This window comes from Larus michahellis, chromosome 6 (genome assembly GCF_964199755.1).
Source record: "Larus michahellis chromosome 6, bLarMic1.1, whole genome shotgun sequence".
Classification (NCBI taxonomy): Eukaryota; Metazoa; Chordata; class Aves; order Charadriiformes; family Laridae; genus Larus; species Larus michahellis.
In genome coordinates, this window is record NC_133901.1 from 36265477 (window position 1) to 36287645 (window position 22169).

General features: G+C 56.8%; 2 protein-coding genes across 4 annotated transcripts in view; one reads left to right on the top strand and one right to left on the bottom strand.

Annotated features, from left to right (window-relative positions):
* ADAMTS14 (ADAM metallopeptidase with thrombospondin type 1 motif 14) overlaps positions 1–16569 on the top strand; it is a 39969-nt gene extending 23400 nt beyond the window's left edge. For 2 of the 3 annotated variants that reach the window (XM_074591899.1, XM_074591900.1), the window contains exons 7-22: positions 2915–3020; positions 3249–3392; positions 4346–4478; positions 4598–4711; positions 5506–5654; positions 6184–6359; positions 7201–7334; positions 7550–7673; positions 7804–7884; positions 8041–8204; positions 8919–9084; positions 10433–10565; positions 10736–10943; positions 11650–11776; positions 12222–12308; positions 13042–16569. In XM_074591899.1, the coding sequence (XP_074448000.1) occupies positions 2915–3020; positions 3249–3392; positions 4346–4478; positions 4598–4711; positions 5506–5654; positions 6184–6359; positions 7201–7334; positions 7550–7673; positions 7804–7884; positions 8041–8204; positions 8919–9084; positions 10433–10565; positions 10736–10943; positions 11650–11776; positions 12222–12308; positions 13042–13376 (2381 nt within the window). In that variant the 3' untranslated portion in view covers positions 13377–16569. Of the gene's footprint in view, positions 1–2914; positions 3021–3248; positions 3393–4345; positions 4479–4597; positions 4712–5505; positions 5655–6183; positions 6360–7200; positions 7335–7549; positions 7674–7803; positions 7885–8040; positions 8205–8918; positions 9137–10432; positions 10566–10735; positions 10944–11649; positions 11777–12221; positions 12309–13041 lie in introns of those variants that run through there. The other variant, XM_074591901.1, reaches the window with a different exon arrangement.
* LOC141745365 (steroidogenic acute regulatory protein, mitochondrial-like) lies at positions 15215–21541 on the bottom strand. The gene is given in 10 exon segments (XM_074593042.1): positions 15215–15385; positions 16704–16793; positions 17520–17636; positions 17809–17902; positions 18108–18192; positions 18195–18291; positions 19072–19230; positions 20214–20359; positions 21093–21215; positions 21478–21541. Coding segments are annotated over 10 exon segments (1146 nt in total).
* Positions 21542–22169: the final 628 nt, after the last annotated feature.

The following is a 22169-nucleotide window of genomic DNA, read 5'->3' on the forward strand; positions in this document are numbered from 1 at the left end:
AGAAATGCCTCTCGGTGGTGGACAGATGGGTTGTAAATTATTAATTGCTGCTGCTTAAGCCCTGTCTAAACCAGAAGAGTGCTGCGTCCCTCTGCAGCGGGCGGGCACGGAGGGCTTTCTGGCCCAGGCTGGAGGATGCTTTTGCTCAGATTTAATTTGTTGCCCTGTAATCACCCACCTTGGAGCAGGCTGGTGGTCCACCTGGAAGGTCAGAGAGGCTGAAGGCAGTAGGAAATGGTCCATAAAGAAGAATAAAGCGCGTTCAGAGGAAGCAAGAGACGGGCTGGTGTCTTGCTGGTATGGTGAGGACGTGCCGCTTCTCCTGTGTGTGCGTCTGGTAAGCGTTTGCAGTGTCTGGTAAGCGTTTGCAGGCTAATCTAGTCTTTACCAATTAAATTTTTTCCAAGTAGTCACTTCTTGCCGTCGTTCTCTGTGGAGAACCCTTTACTTCTTCCTGTTATTACTTAGAGAACTTGATTCTGAGAGACCAGTGTCTGCCTCCCTGAGCATCCACCTTTTCATATTCCTTTGCCCCATCTCCCGCTCAGACATCCACAGCCCCTTTAGTTGGGAATTTTGTCCCATTTCCATCCTCGGCAAAATATATTTGCTCTCCCCTTGTCTTGAAGACTTCCCACATCTTTGCTCTTTCTTGTGGCAAGTTGCGTGGGGCGGAGGAGAATCTTTTAAAGTGATTTATCCAGGATTTGAGTCGCTACTGTTATGGCTAAACACAATTATCTGATTCTGTCTCTCAAGCTCTTAGTTTGGCCCGTTACTTTTTGCCTTCCTTTTGACCACAGAGCTCGTTGAGCACGTCACTTCTCCGCTGTCTTTCTTAAGGTGTTTTAGTTTATTTGTTGGTTGGAGTAAGTCTCATTGCCCACTTGAGTGTGGGGAAGATGAAAAACAAATGCTTCCCCCAGTAAATAAAACCCAGAGTGTATTTATCGAAGTTGCTTTGGGAAGATCCGTGTCATTGCGGAGGCTTCTCTGAGGTTGCGTGGTGCTCTGCAGGCAGAAGCGAACTCGCTCTGCATGTAATGAGAAATCGGGGATTTATTTAATCTTGGGCATTTTGCTCAGCCACTGGGGTTCACCTGACCTCCCTCACTTGGAGCACAGGCAAAAATGCATCCGTTGCTTCCCACAAAATACCATGTGGGTGAGCCCTTCAAAAGTTCCTGTCTGGACTTGTTGTGAGAAATTAAATTATTGTGACGAGAGAAGTTTCCTTTACAAGTTCCAGTGCAGGTGGACACCCTGGAAAATCTCCACTCAGCTGATAAATAGAAATACCAAGGGAAGTGCTCGCCCCAAATCCCCTCGGTTGTGCCCGTTGTGATGGTATCTTCTGGGTGTCCAGTGGTGCAGCACCAACACGTCCCTTGTCCCATCAGGCTTCCGATCCACTTGGTGCGCCCACAGAGTCGCCTGCTGTCGGCTTTAGGGCAAAACTGTAGGAAACCTTTTATTTTTTGCTTTAATCTCTTTTCCTCTGCCAGCTGCGTGGTGCCGCGACCCACCCGCTCGTTTGGCTTAGGAATTAAGTGCAATCGCATCCTTTCCTCTCCGCCCTCTTCCAGGGCAATTAGTTGCCAGTCGCTGCCTCGGTGTGGAGCAAGTGGCCCAGGAGGATGGTGATGGGTGGGCTCCGTGAACGCTGGTTTTGGCCAGGGTGTGTGCAGGAGGGCGGGCGTAGGGGTGCGAATCCGCCCTCAGCTCGTGGGCACCCCTCTCCTGCTGCAGCTCAGCCCCCCTCTTGGCTCCCCGAGCTTTCCTCTCAGAGTGTCCCTATCCCCCGGGGCAGAGTTATCCAGCATGGTCCTGCCCTGCTTTTTTTGCCTCTCGGACCTGTAAGCCTTTCCTTCACTAATTTCCTTCCCCTTGATGCCAAAAAGGGTCAGTCTTTAAAAAAAAATTAAAAAAAAAAACCAAACTGGGAAGTGAATTCTAGAAGGTGCCAAGGAATTAATTGAATTGGGCAGAAATAATGCGTGGGGGGAGTAAAAAAAAAAAAAAAAAAAAAAAAAAAAAAAGAAAATGAAAATAAAGCAAAATAGAGATGATGAGGCGTTGCCGAAGGGGTGGGGGGATGGCTTCCCTGCCCGCAGCTGCCCCACTGCGCTGCACTTGGTCGAGGGCTGGGGGTTGGGGAGGTGCATGGTGCTCCCCGGCTCGCTGTGGGGCTGGTTGGGTGCATGTGGGGGAGCATCGCAGGGGTCCCCCATAGCCTGCGGCAAGCGAGGCTGTATTTTTGGCTCTGGGTGGGGGGGACACCTCACGCCTTCTGTTCTTCTCTCTTCCTTTCCCCTTTATTTTTTTTTCCTAACAAAATAGGATGCGGGGGATGCCGCATCGACAGCGATAAAGCACCTGTGGGTCCCTCGGCTGCCCGCTCGCCAGCCGAGGTGCATTGGCACGAGGGCAGAGAGATGCCGGCGAGCCCCAGCATAACCTCAGCCTGGTTTTTGGCACTGGCAGCCGGGATGGTTGTACTGGTGAGCGGGTCCTTGGGCTGCCGTCCAAGGGACCTGGGCAACTCCTCCTCCTCCTCAGCGCTTTCCTCTACCTTTTCTCCTCCCGTTGCAGCAAAGCCTCGTGCAGAGCTGGGGCCCCTCTTAAATTTGCCTTGTGCCAGACCTCTGCGAGGAGGAGGAGCCGGGAGAAGGACAGGAGGCTTCACAGCTCCTCCTCTGCCCCACGGCTGGAAGAGATGTGGGGATGCTGGTGGGCATCACCAGCGAGACAGGAGTTTTTGAAGGCGACCAGCTTTGCCTCCGGCAGGCCAGGCTGTGGTTTTTTGTGGTTTTTTTTTTCTTTTTTTTTTTTTTTAATTTTTCATCCCCCCCCTATTTCTCAAAGGTTTTCTCCGTCCTCTCTTCCTCTCTCCTTCCCTTCTCGCTCGCTGCAGGCTACGCACCGGTGACGGGGATGTGTCACCCGCTCCGCAGCTGCACCCTCAACCACGAAGACGGCTTCTCCTCGGCGTTCGTTGTCGCCCACGAGACCGGCCACGTGTAAGTCGTGGGGACAGAGCTGGCTGTCCCCTCCGGTGGCTTTTCCCCTTGCTCCGGTGGCCTGGTGGGGGCAGCATCACCGTGGTGGCCGGGGCGGGACAAGCGTGGTGGTGCGTCTTTCTTTGCAAAAGGGACTTTCTGCTGGCGCAGGTGTGTGCACCCCCGCGGAACGGGTGGGTGGGTGGAAATACCCCAGGAACCCGACTTTACACCAGCTTTTCCCCCCAGGTTAGGCATGGAGCATGACGGCCAGGGCAACCGCTGCGCCGACGAGACCAGCATGGGCAGCATCATGGCACCGCTGGTCCAGGCCGCCTTCCACCGCTACCACTGGTCCCGCTGCAGCAAGCAGGAGCTCAACCGCTACATCCAGTAGGTTGATTTTAATCGGGGACGGGGGGAGTGTCCTCCCTTGGGATGGTGAAGCTCCTGCGTGAAGCAAGCGGTGCACAGGCCGTTGGGGTTGCTTGTTTTGGCCAGAATAGCAAAAACGGGTCCTCGGGAGGTTATTTTCCCTTTTTCTTCTACTAACAGCTTTGGTGCCTTGCGTGAGTCTGAACTGGTTTTGGGCTGCGGGGGCAAACAGGAGCCTGATAAAAGCTGGAGATGTCAATGGAGCAAGAGTTTGCAGAAGCTCCGTGCTGGTGCAGCCCAGCTCCAGATCTCAAATGCTCTTGCCGTTTGCTTTGGGCAGCCTGCGTGGTTTCCCCTTAAGGCTATAAAATCATAGAATTATAGAATCACAGAATGTGTTGGGTTGGAAGGGACCTCTAAAGGCCATCTAGTCCAAATCCCCTGCAGTGAGCAGGGACGTCTTCAACTAGATCAGGTTGCTCAGAGCCTCATCCAGCCTGGCCTTGAATGTCTCCAGGGATGGGGCCTCCACCACCTCTCTGGGCAACCTGGGCCAGTGTCTCACCACCCTCAGTGTAAAGAACTTCTTCCTAATGTCTGATCTAAACCTGCCCTGCTCTAGTTTAAAGCCATGTTGTGTGCTACGTAATAAAAAGATGTAGAAACGGGCCAGGAGCTTTCTGGGCATTGAGGCCAAGAGGAGTAGCAGAAAGTGGGTGGCGGGGAGGGCGGCGTACCCACCAGCACCAGGGTTCTGCGTCCCCTAGGGAGATGGAGGCAGTGGAGGAGTGCTTCTCTTTGGGAGACTCTGCGCAGTTGGTCTTTGCTGGGAAGAGGTTTTCCAGCGGTGGGTAGTTAGCGTCAGTGCCGAGATCGTTCAGATTTCTCAATGTCTGAATTGGGAGAGAGGGCTGGGGGTGAGGGAAGGGGTGAAGGAGGGAAATCCTCTCTGCGTTGCCTCTGCCCTGCAGCTCCTACGACTGCCTCTTGGATGACCCCTTTGAGCACCAGTGGCCCACCTTGCCCGAGCTGCCGGGCATTAACTACTCCATGGACGAGCAGTGCCGCTTCGACTTCGGCGTGGGCTACAAAACATGCACGGCGGTGAGTACGGAGTCAATGCAGGTGGCGTGCCCCCACCCCGGCACCCCCAGCCAGCCGCTGCGGGGGCAAGGAGGCACCTCCCCGCTGCCATCCCAGCCCAGCTCCTCTCTGCTCCCCAGTTCCGCACCTTCGACCCCTGCAAGCAGCTTTGGTGCAGCCACCCGGACAACCCTTACTTCTGCAAGACCAAGAAGGGACCACCTTTGGATGGGACCGAGTGCTCTCCAGGCAAGGTAGGGGCTGGTCCTGCCTTGGGAGGGGACGGGGACACCCTGCAGGGCAGCAGGCGCTGGGTGCCCAGTTTTTAGCTGGCGTTTGCTTCTTGTATTCCCCAGTCTGTGCTCCGAGGAGGACTTTTGTGCTTCTTCTGGTCCGCCTGCTTCTGTGGAGAAGCCGGACTCGTGTTGTCACCTGGCAAAAGAGTGATGATGTCATTGCACGTCCAACCTCGTGGTGTCATCAGGCTTTTACATTAGGCTCTTTTCGCGTGCCCATTAGCACTGTATGAAAACGTGGATACGTTGGAAAAGCCCATGTAGTTCTCAAGCGGTTCTTTGCTGGAGAAGGGCTTGGTGTAAAGTATCCAACAACTTTTGATAAGTTTCTGTATAAATCCCAGCAATCTCGCTGAAGGTGCAGCCTCCTCGAGTGCTGGTTCACCAAAAGCTTCCTAAATTAGGTTTTTTTGAATCACGTACAGATGTGTTACATGTCTTGCTGGCACGTGGCTCCAGAGGACTGCAACATCTGGGCTGGGAGGTCCTCGCTTCAGGCCCATCATGGGTTTTTCCCCACGGCTGGAGTTAAACCCCACGTCTGGGTGCCCATAGGGTGACACTGCAGCTGGTCCTGCTGCTGATGGGAGGGACGTGCCTGAGGACATGATGAAGAGCATGTTTCTCCCATGCTTTGCAAGCTGCGAGGTGTTTTTGTAGTGCTGTGGGTGTAGGAGGGATCTCTTTGCTGGTGCTGAGTGCTTTGGAACAGGCAGGCATGGAGCTCACCCCTGTTTCTCCTCCCTTCCTAGTGGTGCTTCAAGGGTCACTGCATCTGGAAGACGTCGGAGCAGCCCTACAGCCAGGACGGCAGCTGGAGCTCCTGGTCCAAGTTCGGCTCGTGCTCCAGGACCTGCGGGGGAGGCGTGCGCTCTCGCAGCCGGAGCTGCGACAACCCACCGTACGTTGGTTTGGGCTCCTTTTAGTTGGGGCAAAACTGGAAATGGCCAAGAGCCAGAGGTTTCTTGCTCTTCCTCTTGTGCACTCTGTTGGCAAGAATGGGGACATCTGCTCCTGCCCGGGCTGTGCCAGGCATATGAGGTCTCTGGGGAGACCTTATAGCCCCTTCCAGTATCTGAAGGGGCTCTACAAGAAAGCTGGGGAGGGACTTTGTGCAGGGGCATGTGGTGATAGGATGGGGGGTGATGGCTTCAAACTGGAAGAGGGGATGTTTAGATGAGATATTAGGAAGACGCTTTGGCCCAGGTTGCCCAGAGAAGCTGTGGCTGCCCCATCCCTGGAGGTGTTCAAGGCCAGGTTGGATGGGGCTTGGAGCAACCTGGTCTGGTGGGAGGGGCAGGGGGTGGCACTGGGTGGGCTTTAAAGTCCCTTTCAACCCAAACCATTCTATGATCTGGGTGCTGAGCTGCATCATGTTTGAACAGCAACCCCCACTGATGCTTTTTTAACCCACTCACTTTATTTTCCAGCCCGGCATACGGTGGGCGCCACTGCCCGGGAGCCACCTACGAGTATCAGGTGTGCAACGCTGAGGAGTGCCCGGGGCCCTACCAGGATTTCCGTGCCCAGCAGTGCTCCAAGCGCAACTCCTACTACACCCACCAGAACAGCAAGCACGCCTGGCTTCCCTATGAGCATCACGACGGTGAGTGGTGGCAGGTCCTTGCAAAGCAGCAGTAGCCAAATTGTCTAACCTCCAGAGGAAGCCATGCTGGTGGCCATCACCACGGGATGTGAAGAGCTGGGTTGTGAAGAGCTGGGTTGTGAAGAGCTCCTCAGCTGGAAACTAGAGCGCAATAAGCCAGCATCAAGCAGCCAGGTCCTTAAAATCAGTCTCCTGTGCTCGCCCTCAGGTGGCATGTTAGAGGAACCCAGGTGTTGGCTCTGGTTCCTTCTGTCTCAACGAGCACCAGTTGGTGGGCTGAGAAGATCAGCCCATGTTGAAACCTCTCCCTGCTCCTCCTGCGCTAGTAAGAGGACAGCCCTTCACACTGGTAGCCAGAGATAAATCCCTTTGCGCTACTTTAAAAGTTTTATCTGTGTGCTTTGGCATGCAGAGGACTTGTTTTCCTTGGAGGGGGTGAGATGACCCGCGCTGCCTGCTCGCTTCCGGAGCCGCAGCGGGGGGGAGCGTGCCGCTCTGGGCTGGGCTGGGAGCCAGGTCCTCCTGCCTGGCTTGGTGTTCCTCCTGCGCACAATGCCTCTTGCATTGCAGCGTCACGTCGCGTGTCCAGTCCGGTTGCCTTCTCTCCATTTCCTGAGGGTGCTGGGCAAAAGCGCAGGCTCTTGAGCAGCAAACGGACGCGGCCGAATAAGGCGCGTGAACACCCGGGCTTTGGAAATCTGACTGCGCTGAGGTGTACAAGCTGAGATGGGTTTCTATTTTCAATTGCCCTAATGTATTTCCGCAAACCCCGTTTTTTCTTCCCTGTCCCTTCCCCCCCCGCCCTGCCCTTTTTCCCCTTTACTTTTTTATTTTGCCGCAGATGCTCAGAAGTGTGAGCTGATCTGCCAGTCTGAGGGAACGGGGGACGTGGTCTTCATGAATCAGGTGGTTCACGACGGTACCCGCTGCAGCTACCGAGACCCCTACAGCATCTGCGTCCGCGGCGAGTGCGTGGTGAGGAGCCGATGTCTGCTGCGTCACCGTCCTTGTCCCTTACCTGTCCAGGAGGCAGCTTGTGTATCCCCTCGACCCACTGTCCCTTGGGGACGCATGTCTTAGCCTGGGGACCGACCTTGTGCGCAGCAAAGGGCGATGGGGATGGCGGAGCATTGGGATGGGCTTGCAGGAACGTAACCCCGTGCTCGTCTTCTCTTCCCCACGGGTGACAGCACGTCGGCTGTGACAAGGAGGTCGGCTCCCTGAAGCAGGATGACAAGTGCGGGGTCTGCGGCGGGGACAACTCCCACTGCCGGACGGTGAAGGGCACGCTGGCCAAGACCCCCAAGCAGCCGGGTGAGCGGGTTGGGCGGGTTTGGGAGAGGGATTCAGTCAAGGTCAGCTGAGTTCACACATAGGTGCATGTCCAGGTGGAGCAAACCCTCTCTTTCTCTTCCCTTCATCCTTCCTCCCTCCCTTTCCACAGGTGTTTTGAAGATGTTTGAGATTCCGGCTGGGGCGAGGCACCTTCAGATAGAAGAGATGGAGCCAGCATCCCACAGCATTGGTGAGCACACCATAGTTTACCTCTCCCTTCACCCGCTACCTCTTTCTCGGCCCTGTTCTGACGATTCCCACCCAGAGGGTCTTGTTTGGGTCATTCCAGTCCTTCAAAGGTGGTAACCAGAGGAAATGATGTTGAAATACCTCCTTTCTCCTCCAGCTGTTAAGAATCAAGCCACGGGTAACTTCATCCTTAACGCCAAGGGCAAAGAAGCCAAAAGCCAAGTGTTCATTGAGATGGGCTTGGAGTGGGAATACACCGTCGAACATGGCAAGGAGAGCCTGAAAACCAGCGGTCCTCTGCATGAGGCCATCAGTGTTTTGGTAAGCCTGGCTGATGTCTCTCACCCAGCCATCACCAGGGCTGTCACCCAGGGATGACTGTCACCCAGAGGTGTGGGGAGAGGAGATGGTCTGCGATGGGATGTAGGAGGCGATGGAAGGATTTTGGTAGAGAAAGGGCATAGGGCATGGCATTAAACCCAGGGAAGTGAGCTAGCCAAATGGAAGGGGCAACGGGCTGCGTGCAAGAATGGCCTGAGGACACAGTGCTTGGGTGTTTGCCTTTGAATCCAACTGGATTTTCCTCTGTGCAGTAATTGCTTACGACTCCGCGTCTCATTTTAGTTATACTGGTATTTGGGGGAGTTAGGAATTGGGTTCCCTGGGTGCCCAAGGAAGGGTAGGTCTGTGCTCCCATCCGTCCCCGCAGCCGGCGCTGGCTTTGGGCGTAGACTGTGGTCCTGCAGGTCAGAGGAGAGGCCAAGGGCATGCCACCCAAGGCTGGAGTTGGGATCTTTGGGCAGCGTTTTTCTCCACAGCTGGAGAGGTACGTTCCTGAAGGGTAGACTCTGTGTTCAGAGCCCACCTAATCATGTCGGAGGTAGTAACTGGGTTTGTTTCTCCTACTCTTGTACTGTACCACGTGGTCATCGTTCACTTCTTTTTTCTTTGATGGCCTCCTCTTCTCTTCCTTCTCCCATGGCATCATTCCTTCCTCTCCATCCCCCTCTCTGATTGTCCTCTCTCTGCCTGCAGGTCATCCCTCAGGAGGAGGAGGCGAGGAGCAGCCTGATGTACAGGTACATCATCCACGAAGACCTGCTGCCCATGATTGGAAACAACAATGTCCTGCTTGAGGAGATGGATTCCTATGAGTGGGCCCTCAAGAGCTGGTCTCAGTGCTCCAAGGCGTGCGGAGGAGGTAGCTTTCCCTTCGTAGCAGGCCACGGCGCGGGCTTGGAAGGACGCTTGGGGTACGTTAGGCAGTACGTGAACCCTTTGGGGCATCTCTGGCTTGGAAACACGCAGATGCCGTTTGAAATCGTTTCTCCTTAAGATGACAGATGGCAAGGCTTTAGACCTGGACCTGATACCGCGTGGAGGCCTGGCTTTCTTCTTCACACCCATACCCACGTTCTTTGCACCTCTGTAATTTGGGGGATCGACCATGAGTGTTAGAAACCATTATTGCAGAGCAGTTTAGAGGAGCATTTTAGCCAGATTTCTTACAAAAACAGGCTTATGCGATCACGTGTGCGTACCTTTGCCTGTCCATGTACCTTCTATGAGTTTTGAATTTGTTGGCTGGTTTTAACCCGATTTGAGCCAATGGGCAGTGATTTTGCAGATGACTGCTCCTAGAGCTTGCATGGAGATAGGTGGGGACACACCAGTAAGTGCTGTGTTGGAGGGCAGGTAGCTCCTGGCAGAGTTATTGCTGGATCATTCCCTCTGTCAGGAAGCACGCGTGCCCCCATGCTGGCACCGGGGCGGGGGTTTGCTGATGAAAGTCTTGCTTTGGGATCTGATTTTGAAGCTGCTCTGAGCGGGTGCTGGACCAGAGCCCTCCAGAGGTCACCTCCAACCTAACCCCACCCTCAAGTGATGGAGAAGACCTCGTGCTTTCACCTTGCGCCGTCCAGCTGGCGGCTGGAAGATTTTGGGGCTTGCAGAGCTGGAAAGCGAGCCCTCGCGGGCTCCTGAGACCTTGCTGCAGCAGGGCTCGCGGCAGGGCAGCCGGCAGCTCGTGGTTAAGGCTGGCTTAGCCCCGGTCTGGTTGGCTCCCAGGCCAGCGCAGCTTCTTTACGTTCCAGCAGGGCTTTGGCTGGGCTTGCCACACACTGCCATTTCCGTCCCCTTGCCCACCCCACCCCCCACCCCGCCGCCCCCAGCCCATCTGGAGAAATAAAGGCAAATCTGCAGCTCCCTCAGTGCTCGTGGCCGTGTATCCCCCAGGAAACTGGTGTCTTGACCTGGGTTTTTAGGAGAGCAGCTTGGGGGAAGGAGCGAGGAGAAGGCTGAGTGCTTCACCCTTCTCTGTGTGGGCACCCCAGGGCAGCCTGGGTGACCCCAGGAGGCTGGGGGGGAGGTGTCCGGCACCCACAGGAGCATCCTCGGCAAGCCTTGGTGAAGCACTCCTTGGGGTCCCACCTGAGTGGTGACATCCGAGAGCATGCATCCCAGCAGGGATGCAGGAGAGGGATGGGGAGCCGGTGGGACCCCATTGCCTCCCCACCCATTCTCTTCCCCCTGCTACTCCGCCTTCCCAGGCATCCAGTACACCAAGTATGGCTGCCGTCGGAAAAGCGACAACCGGATGGTGCATCGAAACTTCTGCGACAATGGCAAGAAGCCGAAGCCGATCCGGCGGCGCTGTAACCTCCAGGAGTGCTCCCAGCCAACGTAAGCCTGTCCGTCCCCCGCCCGCCCCTTGCCCTGTGCTCTCATCCCCTGTGATATATGTATATAAATACCTATGGTGGGTATTTAGGGCTGCGTTGGGAGTGTGTTGGCCACTTCCCGGCGCTGGCGTCACCTTGTAACATCTTCCATGTCCATCCCCGCGTTGGCAGGTGGGTGGCGGAGGAGTGGGGGGCCTGCAGCAAGTCCTGCGGCAAGCTGGGGGTGCAGGCGCGGGCGGTGCAGTGCGTGCAGCGCCTGCAGAACGGCACCAACCGCACCCTGCACACCAAGTACTGTCCCGGCCAGCGGCCCGAGACGCGCCGGCCCTGCAGTCGACTGCCCTGCCCCGCGCAGTGGAGGACGGGCGCCTGGTCCGAGGTGAGGGGTATCCCGTCACGGCAGGGTCGGGAGGAGGAGGGGTATAGGGGCAGGGAAGGAAGGGCCAGGTGGTTGTAGAGCTGGCTGGTCTGGTGGGGATTGGGGGTAAGGGTACAAGAGTGGGCGATGTGACGTTTTCACCGGAGTTTTGGGGGAAAACTCAAAAGTTAGGCAGGCTATAGCATCCCTGGGCATCCCAGCGGGGAGGTGGGGCGGGTTTGCTGGAGAGGGGGAGGGAAAGCCCTTAGTAGAAAGCAATATCCACCCGAGAAGTCATCACTTTATAGCCCCTTCCAGTCCCTAAAGGGGCTCCAGGAAAGCTGGGGAGGGACTCTGGGTCAGGGAGTGGAGCCATGGGACAAGGGGGAACGGTTTTAAACTGAAAGAGGGGAGATTGAGATGAGATCTGAGGAAGAAGTTCTTTGCTGTGAGGGTGGTGAGCCCCTGGCCCAGGTTGCCCAGAGAAGCTGTGGCTGCCCCATCTCTGGAGGTGTTCAAGGCCAGGTTGGACGGGACTTGGAGCAACCTGGTCTGGTGGGAGGTGTCCCTGCCCAGGGCAGGGGGTGGCACTGGGTGGGCTTTGAGGTCCCTTCCAACCCAAACCGTTCCATGATTCTACGATGTGCAAATACTTGCAAATATTTGGCTGTCGGGGCCTGCCGGCTCCCCCCACCCCATCCCTGACTGTCTGTCTGTCTGGGCGCAGTGCTCGGCGAGCTGCGGGGAAGGCGTCCAGCAGCGGCAGGTGGTTTGCAAAGGCAGCGAGAGCGGCGGGCGCTGCGAGGGCGACAAGCCGGAGACCGTGCAGGGCTGCCACGTGGCCCTCTGCCCGGGTGAGAGCAGGAGGAGGTGGCACTCGCAGCAAGGGGACACGTTGGTGGGGACCAACCCTCTCGTGCGCCTCCAGCCCATCTCGGCTGCGGGGGGATGCTGGTAAAGGAGGTCGTGTTGAGCATCCCTGATGCTGCTGTCAGAGAAAGGGTTAAACGCCAGCCAAAATGTTGGCCCTGATATTTGCTGTAGATGGGTTTGGGTTTTCTGGCGGTTTGGGGATGCGAGGGGCTGGGGGTACGGTGGAGGTGGGCACCTGGAGTTCATCTCGAGGTTTTTCGGGTGGTTTAAGTGCTGGGCCAACCCAGTGCTCCCCAAGGGACCTCGTTTTTAAGGAGATTCCTTAAAACAACAAAAAGAATATCTCCCACCAAATCACCTTCCTGAGGTATTTTGAGTGTCTCCCACCTCCCGTGGCGGCTGGGCATCGTGGTGCTCTCTCCGCAGGGAAGCTCTCCGGTGACCACAGCACGCCCAAAGGCCAGCGGGTGCCCCAGGACGGACCCAAAAACCCCGTTAGCAAGATCTCCTCCCGTAAGTCTCCCTGCTTGGGTGAGGGCAATGCTTCCCGGCATCACCCTCCCGAGGGGCTTCTGCAGCCCCCTGCGGGAAACGCTGGCAGCTGGGAGGGAGGATGCACGTCCAGCAGCGGTTTTGGGGTGTTTTACCCTCCGCTGCAGCATCCCTGCCGCCGCTGCTTGCGAAGCCTGCCGCTCGGTTGCCATCTCGTGGCATCTGGGATCTTGCAGTTCCCACTGCCTCCGGCTGGGCACCGTGTTGCCTCCCAGATTTTATGCCGTTTCCTTTTTTTACCGTGAACTTTTTTCAGCCTCCCGTGTTTAGGAAAGATGGGAGATAGCTTCTGGCTTTTGCTTGGAGCAAGGGGTTGCTTAGGGCTCTTTGTACCCGGGACGAGATACATGACGATCTGATTTAAGATGCTGGTCTGGAGCATCCCTCATGTCTTTCTAGATGCTGGTTTGGAGCATCTCTGCTTTTTTGGAACATTTTGGAGCATCCCTTGCTCTCTGCTTTTTCTCCTGTGCACAGAAACCTCAAGGTTTCGTTTTCCAACTCCCTCACCACCCCCCCCACTTCCACATACGAGCATTGCCCAAAATTGCTGCCCTGGGACAAAGAGCAATAGCAGGTTTGGCATCACCCTGCAAGGGGGCACCTCATGTCCTTTGGGACCATCGGGAAGGTGCAGGGGTGGGAGCCTAATGCCACCTTCATCCTTGGTGAAGCTGTCCCTGTCCCTCTCCAGGGGAGCCGTGCCTCGGGGACAAGTCCATCTTCTGCCAGATGGAGGTCCTGGCCCGCTACTGCTCCATCCCGGGCTACAACAAGCTCTGCTGCGAATCCTGCGGCAAGAAAGCCTCCTCCACCACCGGCTCGCCCCCGGCCACCGGTGCTCCCCCGGGATCCTCCTCTCCTAGCCCCGCTCCTCCGCTCTCCTCCAGCCCCACCGCCCCTGCCCGGGGAGGACGCGGTGGGGACCCCACCCTGGCTCCTCGGACTGAGCCAGCCGCCGGCGGAGGGATGCCTGGCAGCGATGCTTTCCCCAGGGGGCTGCCGGCCCTGAGCGAGCCGGGCAGGTAACCCGCTCAGGACCACCTCGCCGTGGGGCAGGGAACACCTCTCGCCTCCCTCTCCTCCTCTTCCCCTCTTTTTCCTCTTCCTCCCCCGCCTCCAATTCCAGTGGTGTTCACGGGTGGCACTGCCGGGTTTGAAAACTACCCGGCTCACACAGAAATTCCTGGGAAAACCACTTTTTTTCCCCCGTCATGTTCCGCCCCCTCCCAGCCCTTCAAGCTGTGGCATTTGTTTTTTTTGACAGCGCCACGGAAAATAGGTGAAAAGAGGTGGGGGGGGGGGGGGAAGCGACAGCGGCTCAGCTACGGGTAACTCCCCGTGGGCTGTTTCCTTCCAAGGTGCTAAAAAGATTTGGGGGAGGGCTTTAATGTCGCTTTTTCCTTCTCCCTGCCCCAAGCAGCAACACAAGATGCTGGAGAGGAGGGTGCCGGCTTGGTGGTTTGGAGCTTGGGGAGGATAATGGGAATCTGGGGCTGGGGGGCAAGCAACCGGAGGGAGGTGGCAAAAAGCAGGGGGAAATGTCGGGAAATGCCCAAACTGCTGTCCCAGGCTGTCCCTGTTGGGGGAGATGGTTTGGGAAACGTGTCTGGAGGTGGGAGATGGAGCATGAAGACCGCAGACCAGCTTCTGTCCTGCGTTGCAGGGTAGGCAGGGGATGGTCCGGGCAACTTGGAGCAATAACAATCAGGTCAAAGACCAAAAATACTTTGAAAAAAAATGCCTGTCGCCCAGCAGTGACTTTGAGCCCTGGGCCAGCCTTGAGCTGATACCGATGCCCAGCCTCCCCCGGTGGCCATGAGCCGCATCCCTGCATCCTTGTACCCAGTGCCTGTGGGGCATCAACACCTTTGGGAGGGAAATGGGGGTGACTGGGAAGCTGGGGGTGGATTTTAGGGGCAGTTGCAAAGACCGGAGAGAGGAAGATTCATCCACGTCCTTTTTATGGCATGTGGGGGGGGTGGGGGTGGTGATTAACGCTGTTAAAAAATATTGTGCCAAGTACTAAACGTTATGCACAGCACTTTAGGAGCCTGGGGCTGCTCAGTGTCAGGCCAGCTGCAGGCGCAGGGGCTGCTGGAGGAGCTGATGGTCCTCAAAAGCTCCCCAGGAGCGAGGTCAGGCAGCCGGCCCTGTCCCTGAGGGGCGTCCCTGAGGGGGCTGCCCTGGTTTTGGTGCTTAGGGGTGTGCAGCCCCCCCACCCCAGGCTGAGGGCATCTGGCACCTCCAGGTGGGGTGGGCAGGAGGAGGTGAGCTCCCCGTGGGGGATGAGTGCTGGTAGGGAGCAGGTTTTGGGGACGGAGAGGTGGAGTCCGGAGGAAGGTGAGGCTCGGCCGATAGACCGGTTTGGCATTGTGAAATGGGATCTCTTGGGAGCATGTATGTGGCATGCATGCATCCGCTGGTGCTAACGGTGCTGCTTCCCTGGCCATCTGAGGAGCAGGACGGGACATCTCTAGGGGCAGTGCTTGGTGATCTCTTCGGGTGCCTGGGCAGCTGGGGGTGCTCTGGATGCCCGCGGGTTTTAGGGCACGCTGCTGTTGGAGCCTGGTGCTTTCAGTGCCCTGGGTGCCGGGGCAGAGCACCGCATCCATAGCACCCGTGTGGCTGCAAGGAACTGGAGGTCGGGGCGTCTCGGAGGAGCTCACATCAGTGTGGAAGCTCCCCTCAGCCTTTGCTTGGCTTGCAGCAGGGGAGGGGTTGAAGGAATGGAGGCCTCCATGCATTCCTGACGTTTTAAAGCATTGGACTCCCCCTGCAATGCTCCCGTAACGGTACAAAAAAGGGCTGAAGAGATGTGAAGAGGGCAGCTTGTGCCACCCTTCTGCCTCTGGATCGCCGTCGAGTCAAGGCTGGATGAGCGTTTTTCTGACTCCTCTTAAAAACACTTGAGGCTGGAGGTCCCTTGCCTGCGGCGTGAAGTGGGCTTCACGGAAGATGGAACAAAAGCCATGCGTCTGCCTGATCCCAGCGACCAGCACCTGGGAGCGGATGGATGGAAGGACGCCCACGAAACGCTGCGGCGGGATACCCGGGTCCGGGGCGTGTGGGTGTCAGTACCCGCAGGATGGACGAGATGCTGGGGTTCTACCAGGGCAGGATGCATCATCCCTCGGACCGCTGCCACCACCGCCCTGCCCCTTGCCAGCCTGTCTGCCAGCACTGCCATCTGCGGAAGAGCCAGCAATTCCTTATTGTGCCAAAGATAACGCTTCCTTTACTCTTCCAGGAGCATCTCTCCCCGGCGGTGCGGCGCGGGGTGGAAGAGAGGTGCCCTCTCCTGCTGCTGGGACAGCCCTGGGCTGGGGCAGGACTGAGCTTGCTTTGCCTTTTCCTACCCAAAGCGTGGTTTTTTTCTCCAGCTTTCAGCCCCCTGCCCCATTGCCTCGGAGGCATTGAATTAAAACAAAACTTTCCCCCCTGAAAAAAAAACAAACGGGCCATGATGTCTCCGGGGCGCAGTATAAGTGCGTGCGTGCTCGCTCCTTCCTCCCCAGATTCTTGGCGGCACCCACCCCTCCCTCCGGTTCTCTCCTGGGCGATTAGTGCTTTTTATTTTTTATTTTTTTTTTTTTCCGTTAGGAATATTTGTGGTGGTTCCTTGCCGTACCTCGGAGGAGAGCTGCGTCTCCTGACCTGCCGACCCCCTTCCCACCCTGTCCCCGGGGTGGAGGGGGGGGACACACCGGGGCACGGGGGCTGCGCTGCAGGTGCTAACCCCTGCTCTAGCCCAGAGCGGTGGGCCACATTATTTAAAGCCAGGTGCTCCCAGCAGGGATTCGGTCCTGTCCGCGGCTCATCTGGTCCCCCCCGGCACCCCCCTCGGGCCGGGCAGATGCACCATGTCATTCCTGTGATGTAACCGTGTCCAGTGTTACCCTGATGTATAAAGTTTTGTACATACGAGATTCAGAGCTTTTTAACTTTTAATATTTATTAATTTTGTTGGGTTCTCTTTTTTTTTTTTTTTGAACTCTAACATAATGTAAAAAAAAAAAATTAAATCCACATCAAAATCTTTCTGTCGATTTATTTGGGGAAAATAGGAGTGTGACCTGTGCGTGGCTGAAATGGATTTCACGTAGAGAAATTCACATTTCGCCTCCTTATTTTGTTTTGACCCAAGCCTTCCTCTTTATCAGCCAGTTTCCCGTAGCGGTTTTGAGATGTTTGGTTGTTTTTTTTTCCCACCTTAAATAAGACAAAGACCCAGCAAAACCCCCAGACGTATAAATTACGAGCATCCTGCAATCACTGTAATAACATTTCATGACCCCCAGCTGCTCTTGCCAGCCTTGTTTATAGCTGCAAGAGTGGTTTTATGTCACCACGTGCCTGTTCCCAAGGGTGCAGGACAATGTCGGGATCCCTGGACCGGCCATCCCTGCTGCTGCTGGGATGGCTGGGGATCTCCCAGGGATCCTCCTAGGGGAAAACCCACCATGGGGTTTATCATGCTGCAGTGACGAGCTCCCCTGGATACGTCGTTCCGGAGGGTACGATGCTGCTCCGTCTTCGTTAGCTGCTTCCTCATCCCCTTCCCCGTTGCAGTACCCGGAGTTGATTGAAAAGGATGGGGAAAAGCACGTTTCTGCCCACCCAGGACGCGGCTTTAGTGCCCTATGCCTGCACTGCTGGTGCCCGCTACTGTTGGCATAGCAGGAGGAAAACCTGTGTTTATACACAGAGGTACACGCACGTAAATATATAGCTTAGCCAGGGAAAAAATAAATATAAAGATGTGATACTGCTTCAAGCTGAAAAGAGCCCCCGACTTGTGCTGACAGCCGACGGTAAGGTGATAAATAAAGAGCACTGAAACCGGGGCAGGGCTGAAGCCGCAGAACGGCGATGGCCAACGTGGGGGTGCGTTGGGGCAGCCCCCCCCCCGGCCCCGGTCCCCTGTGCGCGGTGGCGAACGCCAGCTACCGCTGCTGCTGACGGGTGGGGGGGTTTTAGGCACCCCCTTGATGCGGGGCTGGGTGCTGCCTCCATCCATGGCAGATGCTCCGCTCCATCCCCGCAGCACGGTGCTGGGCGAAGGGGGTCCTCCGCGCTCGGTCCATCGGTGGCGGCTGCGGCTCCTTGGCAATGAGGAGGGTGAGGAGGGGCCGGAGCGCGTCTCCAGCTCGGGCCGTGTCCCTGTCCCACCTCCTGCCGCGGCTCAGGGGCCCGGGGGGGCGCAGAGAGGTGCCGGCGGAGGTGCTTGATGAAGTCCGCTTGGGACCGCGGCAGGAGGCGGCGAAGGACAGAGGTGGGGATCCAGCCCTTTGGGGGGAGAAAACGCCCCGAATGTGGTGAGAGAGGTTTTGGGGTGCCTGTCTCAAAGGGATCCAGCCCTTTAGGGGGAGAAAACACCCCGAATGTGGTCAGAGAGGGTTTGGGGTGCCCGTGCCGGGGGAGGAGGGTGCGTGGCCCCAGGTGACGGGGTGGCACTTGCCTTCAGGTCCATGCTGAGGAGCCAGGTGAAGTGGGTACGGCCGGGGTCCCCTGCCAGCGGCTGCAGGACGATGCAGCTCAGCCGGGACTCGGCCCTGCGGTGGGCAAGGGACGGTTAGGGTGTCCCCCGCCCCGGGTGGGGGGAAAACGGGGGGTGAGGAGATGCCAAAGCAAACGCAACGGGGAGGTAGCTTGTGGTGTGCCTCCCTCGCCATGCCCAGCTGCAGCCGTGCTGTCCCCATCCCGTAGGGACACAATACCCCCGTGAGGGTCACTTTTGGGGGGTGGGGATGTCTTTACCTGATGCACCCTTCCTGCGAGGGCAGGGGCTTGAGTGAGTGGCTGTGCCCACCAGGTAGACAGCAGTCTCCCTCCTCCCGCAGTGCCGCACGCTGACAAAGTCCCGCTGGCCCACCAGGTTGCCTGGGCTGGGAGCGGTGACCTCGTGCGTCACCAGCGTGTCCGTCCCGACACGCTGCAGCACCTACCAGAGCAGGGATTAGGCTCCTACTGGTTATCCCTGTGGGGACATCACCACCATCCCCTTACTCCTGCCCAGGGGACGTTAAACCACCTTGGGGACAGCAGCGTGGGGTGGCAGCACGAGCAGAAGCAGCAGCGAGGTGGGGGCTTGGGGCTGGCACCTGGTGACAATTAAATCCCCACCTATTAAGGCTATTGAGGGGGAAAGTGGGTGATTTTTGCAGATTTTTTAAATCTGGGGTGTCGCTCTGTATGTTATTTCATTCTCTGAAGGGACAGGGAAGTGGTAGCAATAAATGAGCAGGGGCTGGGTAGCATCTGAGCTGGCATTTGAGGCTGGCAGCTGGCTTAGGGATACGCTGTGATTTAAGGATATGCTGTGATTTAAGGATACGCTGTGGTCTGGGAGCTGAGAAATCAGGCAAATACTCAAAAGAAGCCCAAGTCAACTCATAAGCTTCCTGGGGGGTGCCCCCGTGGCGTGATATATTTGGTTTTGCCTCTTTTTTTTTTTTTTTTTTTGAGCTGTCTAATTCCCCTGAACGTTTTCTCGCCTGATATTAAAGCCTGAGCAGCGTCAGAGTCCTCCAGCGCGGAAAAACCTCTGTGAACAGGCACCATGCGGAAAAGAGAGCTTGGAAATGCCACGTTGCTCAACGCCATGTTGCTCAATGCTTTTGCAGGGGTGCAGAATTAGCTTTAATACTCCAGCGATCTTAAAAGCCTTGATAAATATGATTTTTTTGGATGCTAGCAACCCTGGCATCACTCGTCACTTTACCTGCACCCGGCTGAGGGTCGGGTTCCACTGGGGCATTTGCTCGATCCTCTTGAACAGCTTGCGGTGCAGCCGGGCCACCGGCACGGCCAGGACCACCTCTGCCCGAAACACCTTGCCCAGCCCAGGGAAGGCGGCGCTGGACACGGTGGCCCCGGTGTCCTGGGAGAGCAGAGAGCATCCACCAGCCCCAGATATCCCAAGAGTCATGGGCTACGTGTTGAAATGCCTTGCTGATAAACCATCCCAGTCCTCTTTTCTTACTCGCCAAATCCGCAAACAGCTTACGGAACAAACACCGTAAATCATAGAATCATGGAATGGTCTGGGTTGGAAGGGACGGGACCTTAAAGCCCACCCAGTGCCACCCCCTGCCCCGGGCAGGGACACCTCCCACCAGACCAGGCTGCTCCAAGCCCCGTCCAACCTGGCCTTGAACCCCTCCAGGGATGGGGCAGCCACAGCTTCTCTGGGCAACCTGGGCCAGGGGCTCACCACCCTCGCAGCAAAGAATTTCTGCCTCAGATCTCATCTAAATCTCCCCTCTTCCAGTTGGAAGCCATTCCCTCTTGTCCCATGGCTCCCCTCCCTGATCCAGAGTCCCTCCCCAGCTTTCCTGGAGCCCCTTTAGGGACGGGAAGGGGCTCTGAGGTCTCCCCGGAACCTTCTCTTCTCCAGGCTGAACCCCCCAGCTCTCTCAGCCTGTCCTCACAGCAGAGGGGCTCCAGCCCTCCCAGCATCTCTGGGGCCTCCTCTGGCCCCGCTCCAACAGCTCCATGTCCTCCCTGTGCTGAGGACTCCAGAGCTGGACGCTGGACGCAGGTGGGGTCTGACAAGGGTCGCAACTTGTTGGGTTTCTCTGCAGAAATGCTCCTGGCTTTCCCCAGGAACACGGTTATCTGAGTTTCCCCTTCCAAGCCTTTTCCTGCTGTCTATTCACCTCACAGGTTTGCCTGCGAAGGGGCTTACCGAAGGCTCGCCTGCAAGCCCTCTTTGCCGTGCGTGCTTTTTGCGTGGCCCGCCTCCTGCGCCCATGGGAGCAGGAGGAAGAGGAGAAGTGAATCCCCCCTCCCCAGAACTTGCTTCTCCTCCTGAGAGCTTTCCCGGCATGCAGCAGCCAAGGCACGGGGGCGGCCGGGCTTTACCAGCATGGTTTCTGCCTGCCAGCCCGTGTGCTTCTGCAGGATGCCCAGGGCTTGCTGCAGGGCCATCTCTCCTTGGGTGATGTAGGAGAGGTCCATGATGGAGAGCCGGCTGGGGATGTTGTCTCCATCAGGTTCTGGGCACCCGGCTGCAGGAACAAGGCAGAGCAACGTGAAAATTCCCTGTGCCCCCCTCTCAACCTCAAGCTCTGCCTGTGCATGTGGCTGTGGGTACAGAAGTGGAAACGGAGCTGGAGCCTCGGGTTTTGCTGACCCAAAGCCTGGGCTTGTACCACGCAACCGGTCCCCTGTGAGGCTTGGTTGCGGAAAACCTTGCTCTCAGGAGCGTCCCGGGCATTCATTTGCTGTGGAAAAGGTTGGAAAGCTTTTTGAAATTGCTTTCCAAGTCAGTCCCCAGTAACACCGTGGTACAAATTGCACGCTGCTCAGGTGTTATTAACATTGCACAGGCAGCCTTTGGACTGAGCCACGCTTTGAAAAAAAAAAAAAACAGATTAATTTGCCAATTTTCAAGTCTTTAGGGAAGTGGTGGAACGAGAGACACAGCAGACATGCAACAAAAGACTGATAAGTGCCCGTAACCTCTGCTGAAAGCTTCGGCTGCCTGAACAGCCAGCTAATGCTATTTACCTTCCCAGAATCTCAGGGGCTCCCCGCTAACTCAATTTGCCATAGGTACAGGGAATGCTTTTAAACTACCAGAGCAGGGAGAAGACAATTAACTCTGTCCCCTCAAAATAAGGCTCAAATCATACGGATTTGGGTGCATTTCAATACACATCCCTCCATCCCTTGTTGCCAAGGGGGTTGTGAGCAGGGCTGGGAAACGTGGTGGTACCCAAGCGCCCGGGCTGAGCTTACCTCTCTCATTCCCCGTCAGCCTCTGAATGTAATGAGGAATTTTGGAAGGCAGGAGACGGGATCCTCTCACCACCAGCCCTCTCACCTCCTTCTGTATTGCTGCAAGGGCTGCTAGCTTCAAGCCTAGGGGAGAAACGCGTGGGTCCAGGTGAGCACGGAGCGTGCGAGGAAGATGCCGGGGTGCCCTGCATCTCTGCTGGAAGGTCATTTGCAGCTGAGACCAAAACTACCCTACGCAGGGAGGAAAATAGGTGGCATAAACAGGACACCTCCAGGGGAGCACCTCCCAAGGGGATGCCCCTCAGGTGCAGGCTCAGCATTTCCTCCAGGACCCTCTTTTCTGCAGGTTGTTCCCGAGGCTGGAGGGAAGGCGAGCGGTACTTACCAGGTGGGTGGTGGAGGTGGTCGTGGGCGATGCCGCAGCACAGCTTGAGGGTGGCCAGCAACATGGTGGGGGAGCAGGGCTGCCTCCAACACCACACTGCATCCCGCCACCCCTTTATAGCCAGCCTGAAGGACGGCACCTGGTGATAGGACCACGCTGCCAGATAGCAGCTGGGAATAAGGAGTACTCAAGGACAAGGTGAGCCAGAGGTGGGGCCAGAGGGAAAGGCCACGCTTCCCTCTGAATGAGGAGTCCCTGCCTTTCATAGAATCATAGAATTGCTGAGGTTGGAGGGGACCTTTAAGATCATCAAGTCCAACCTTTAACCTACCCTGACAAAAACCACTTCTAAACCGTGTCCCTAAGTACCACATCAACGCGTCCCCAGGGTACGGCCCAGATGGGACACTTTAGTGGTCCCCAGTGCCACTTGATGGAGGAATGTGGTGGCAAACCCCAGCTGGCAAAGGCAACTAGTGGCATGGAGGTGCATGGAGGGAAGGATGGGGTGGAAGATGGCTTTGCTCCTTGTTAAAGCCATGCTTATGGAAGGTGGGTCTTCTCCTTATGGAAACTTGATAGAAGTTACGGTGGTAATTGCTGCCGTTGTTAACTCCTTAAGTAACTCCTTGTTTGCCTCTCTCCTACTTTACTCCCTCCTGGTCGCCATCGGCAGACCTTGCTCGCGGTCA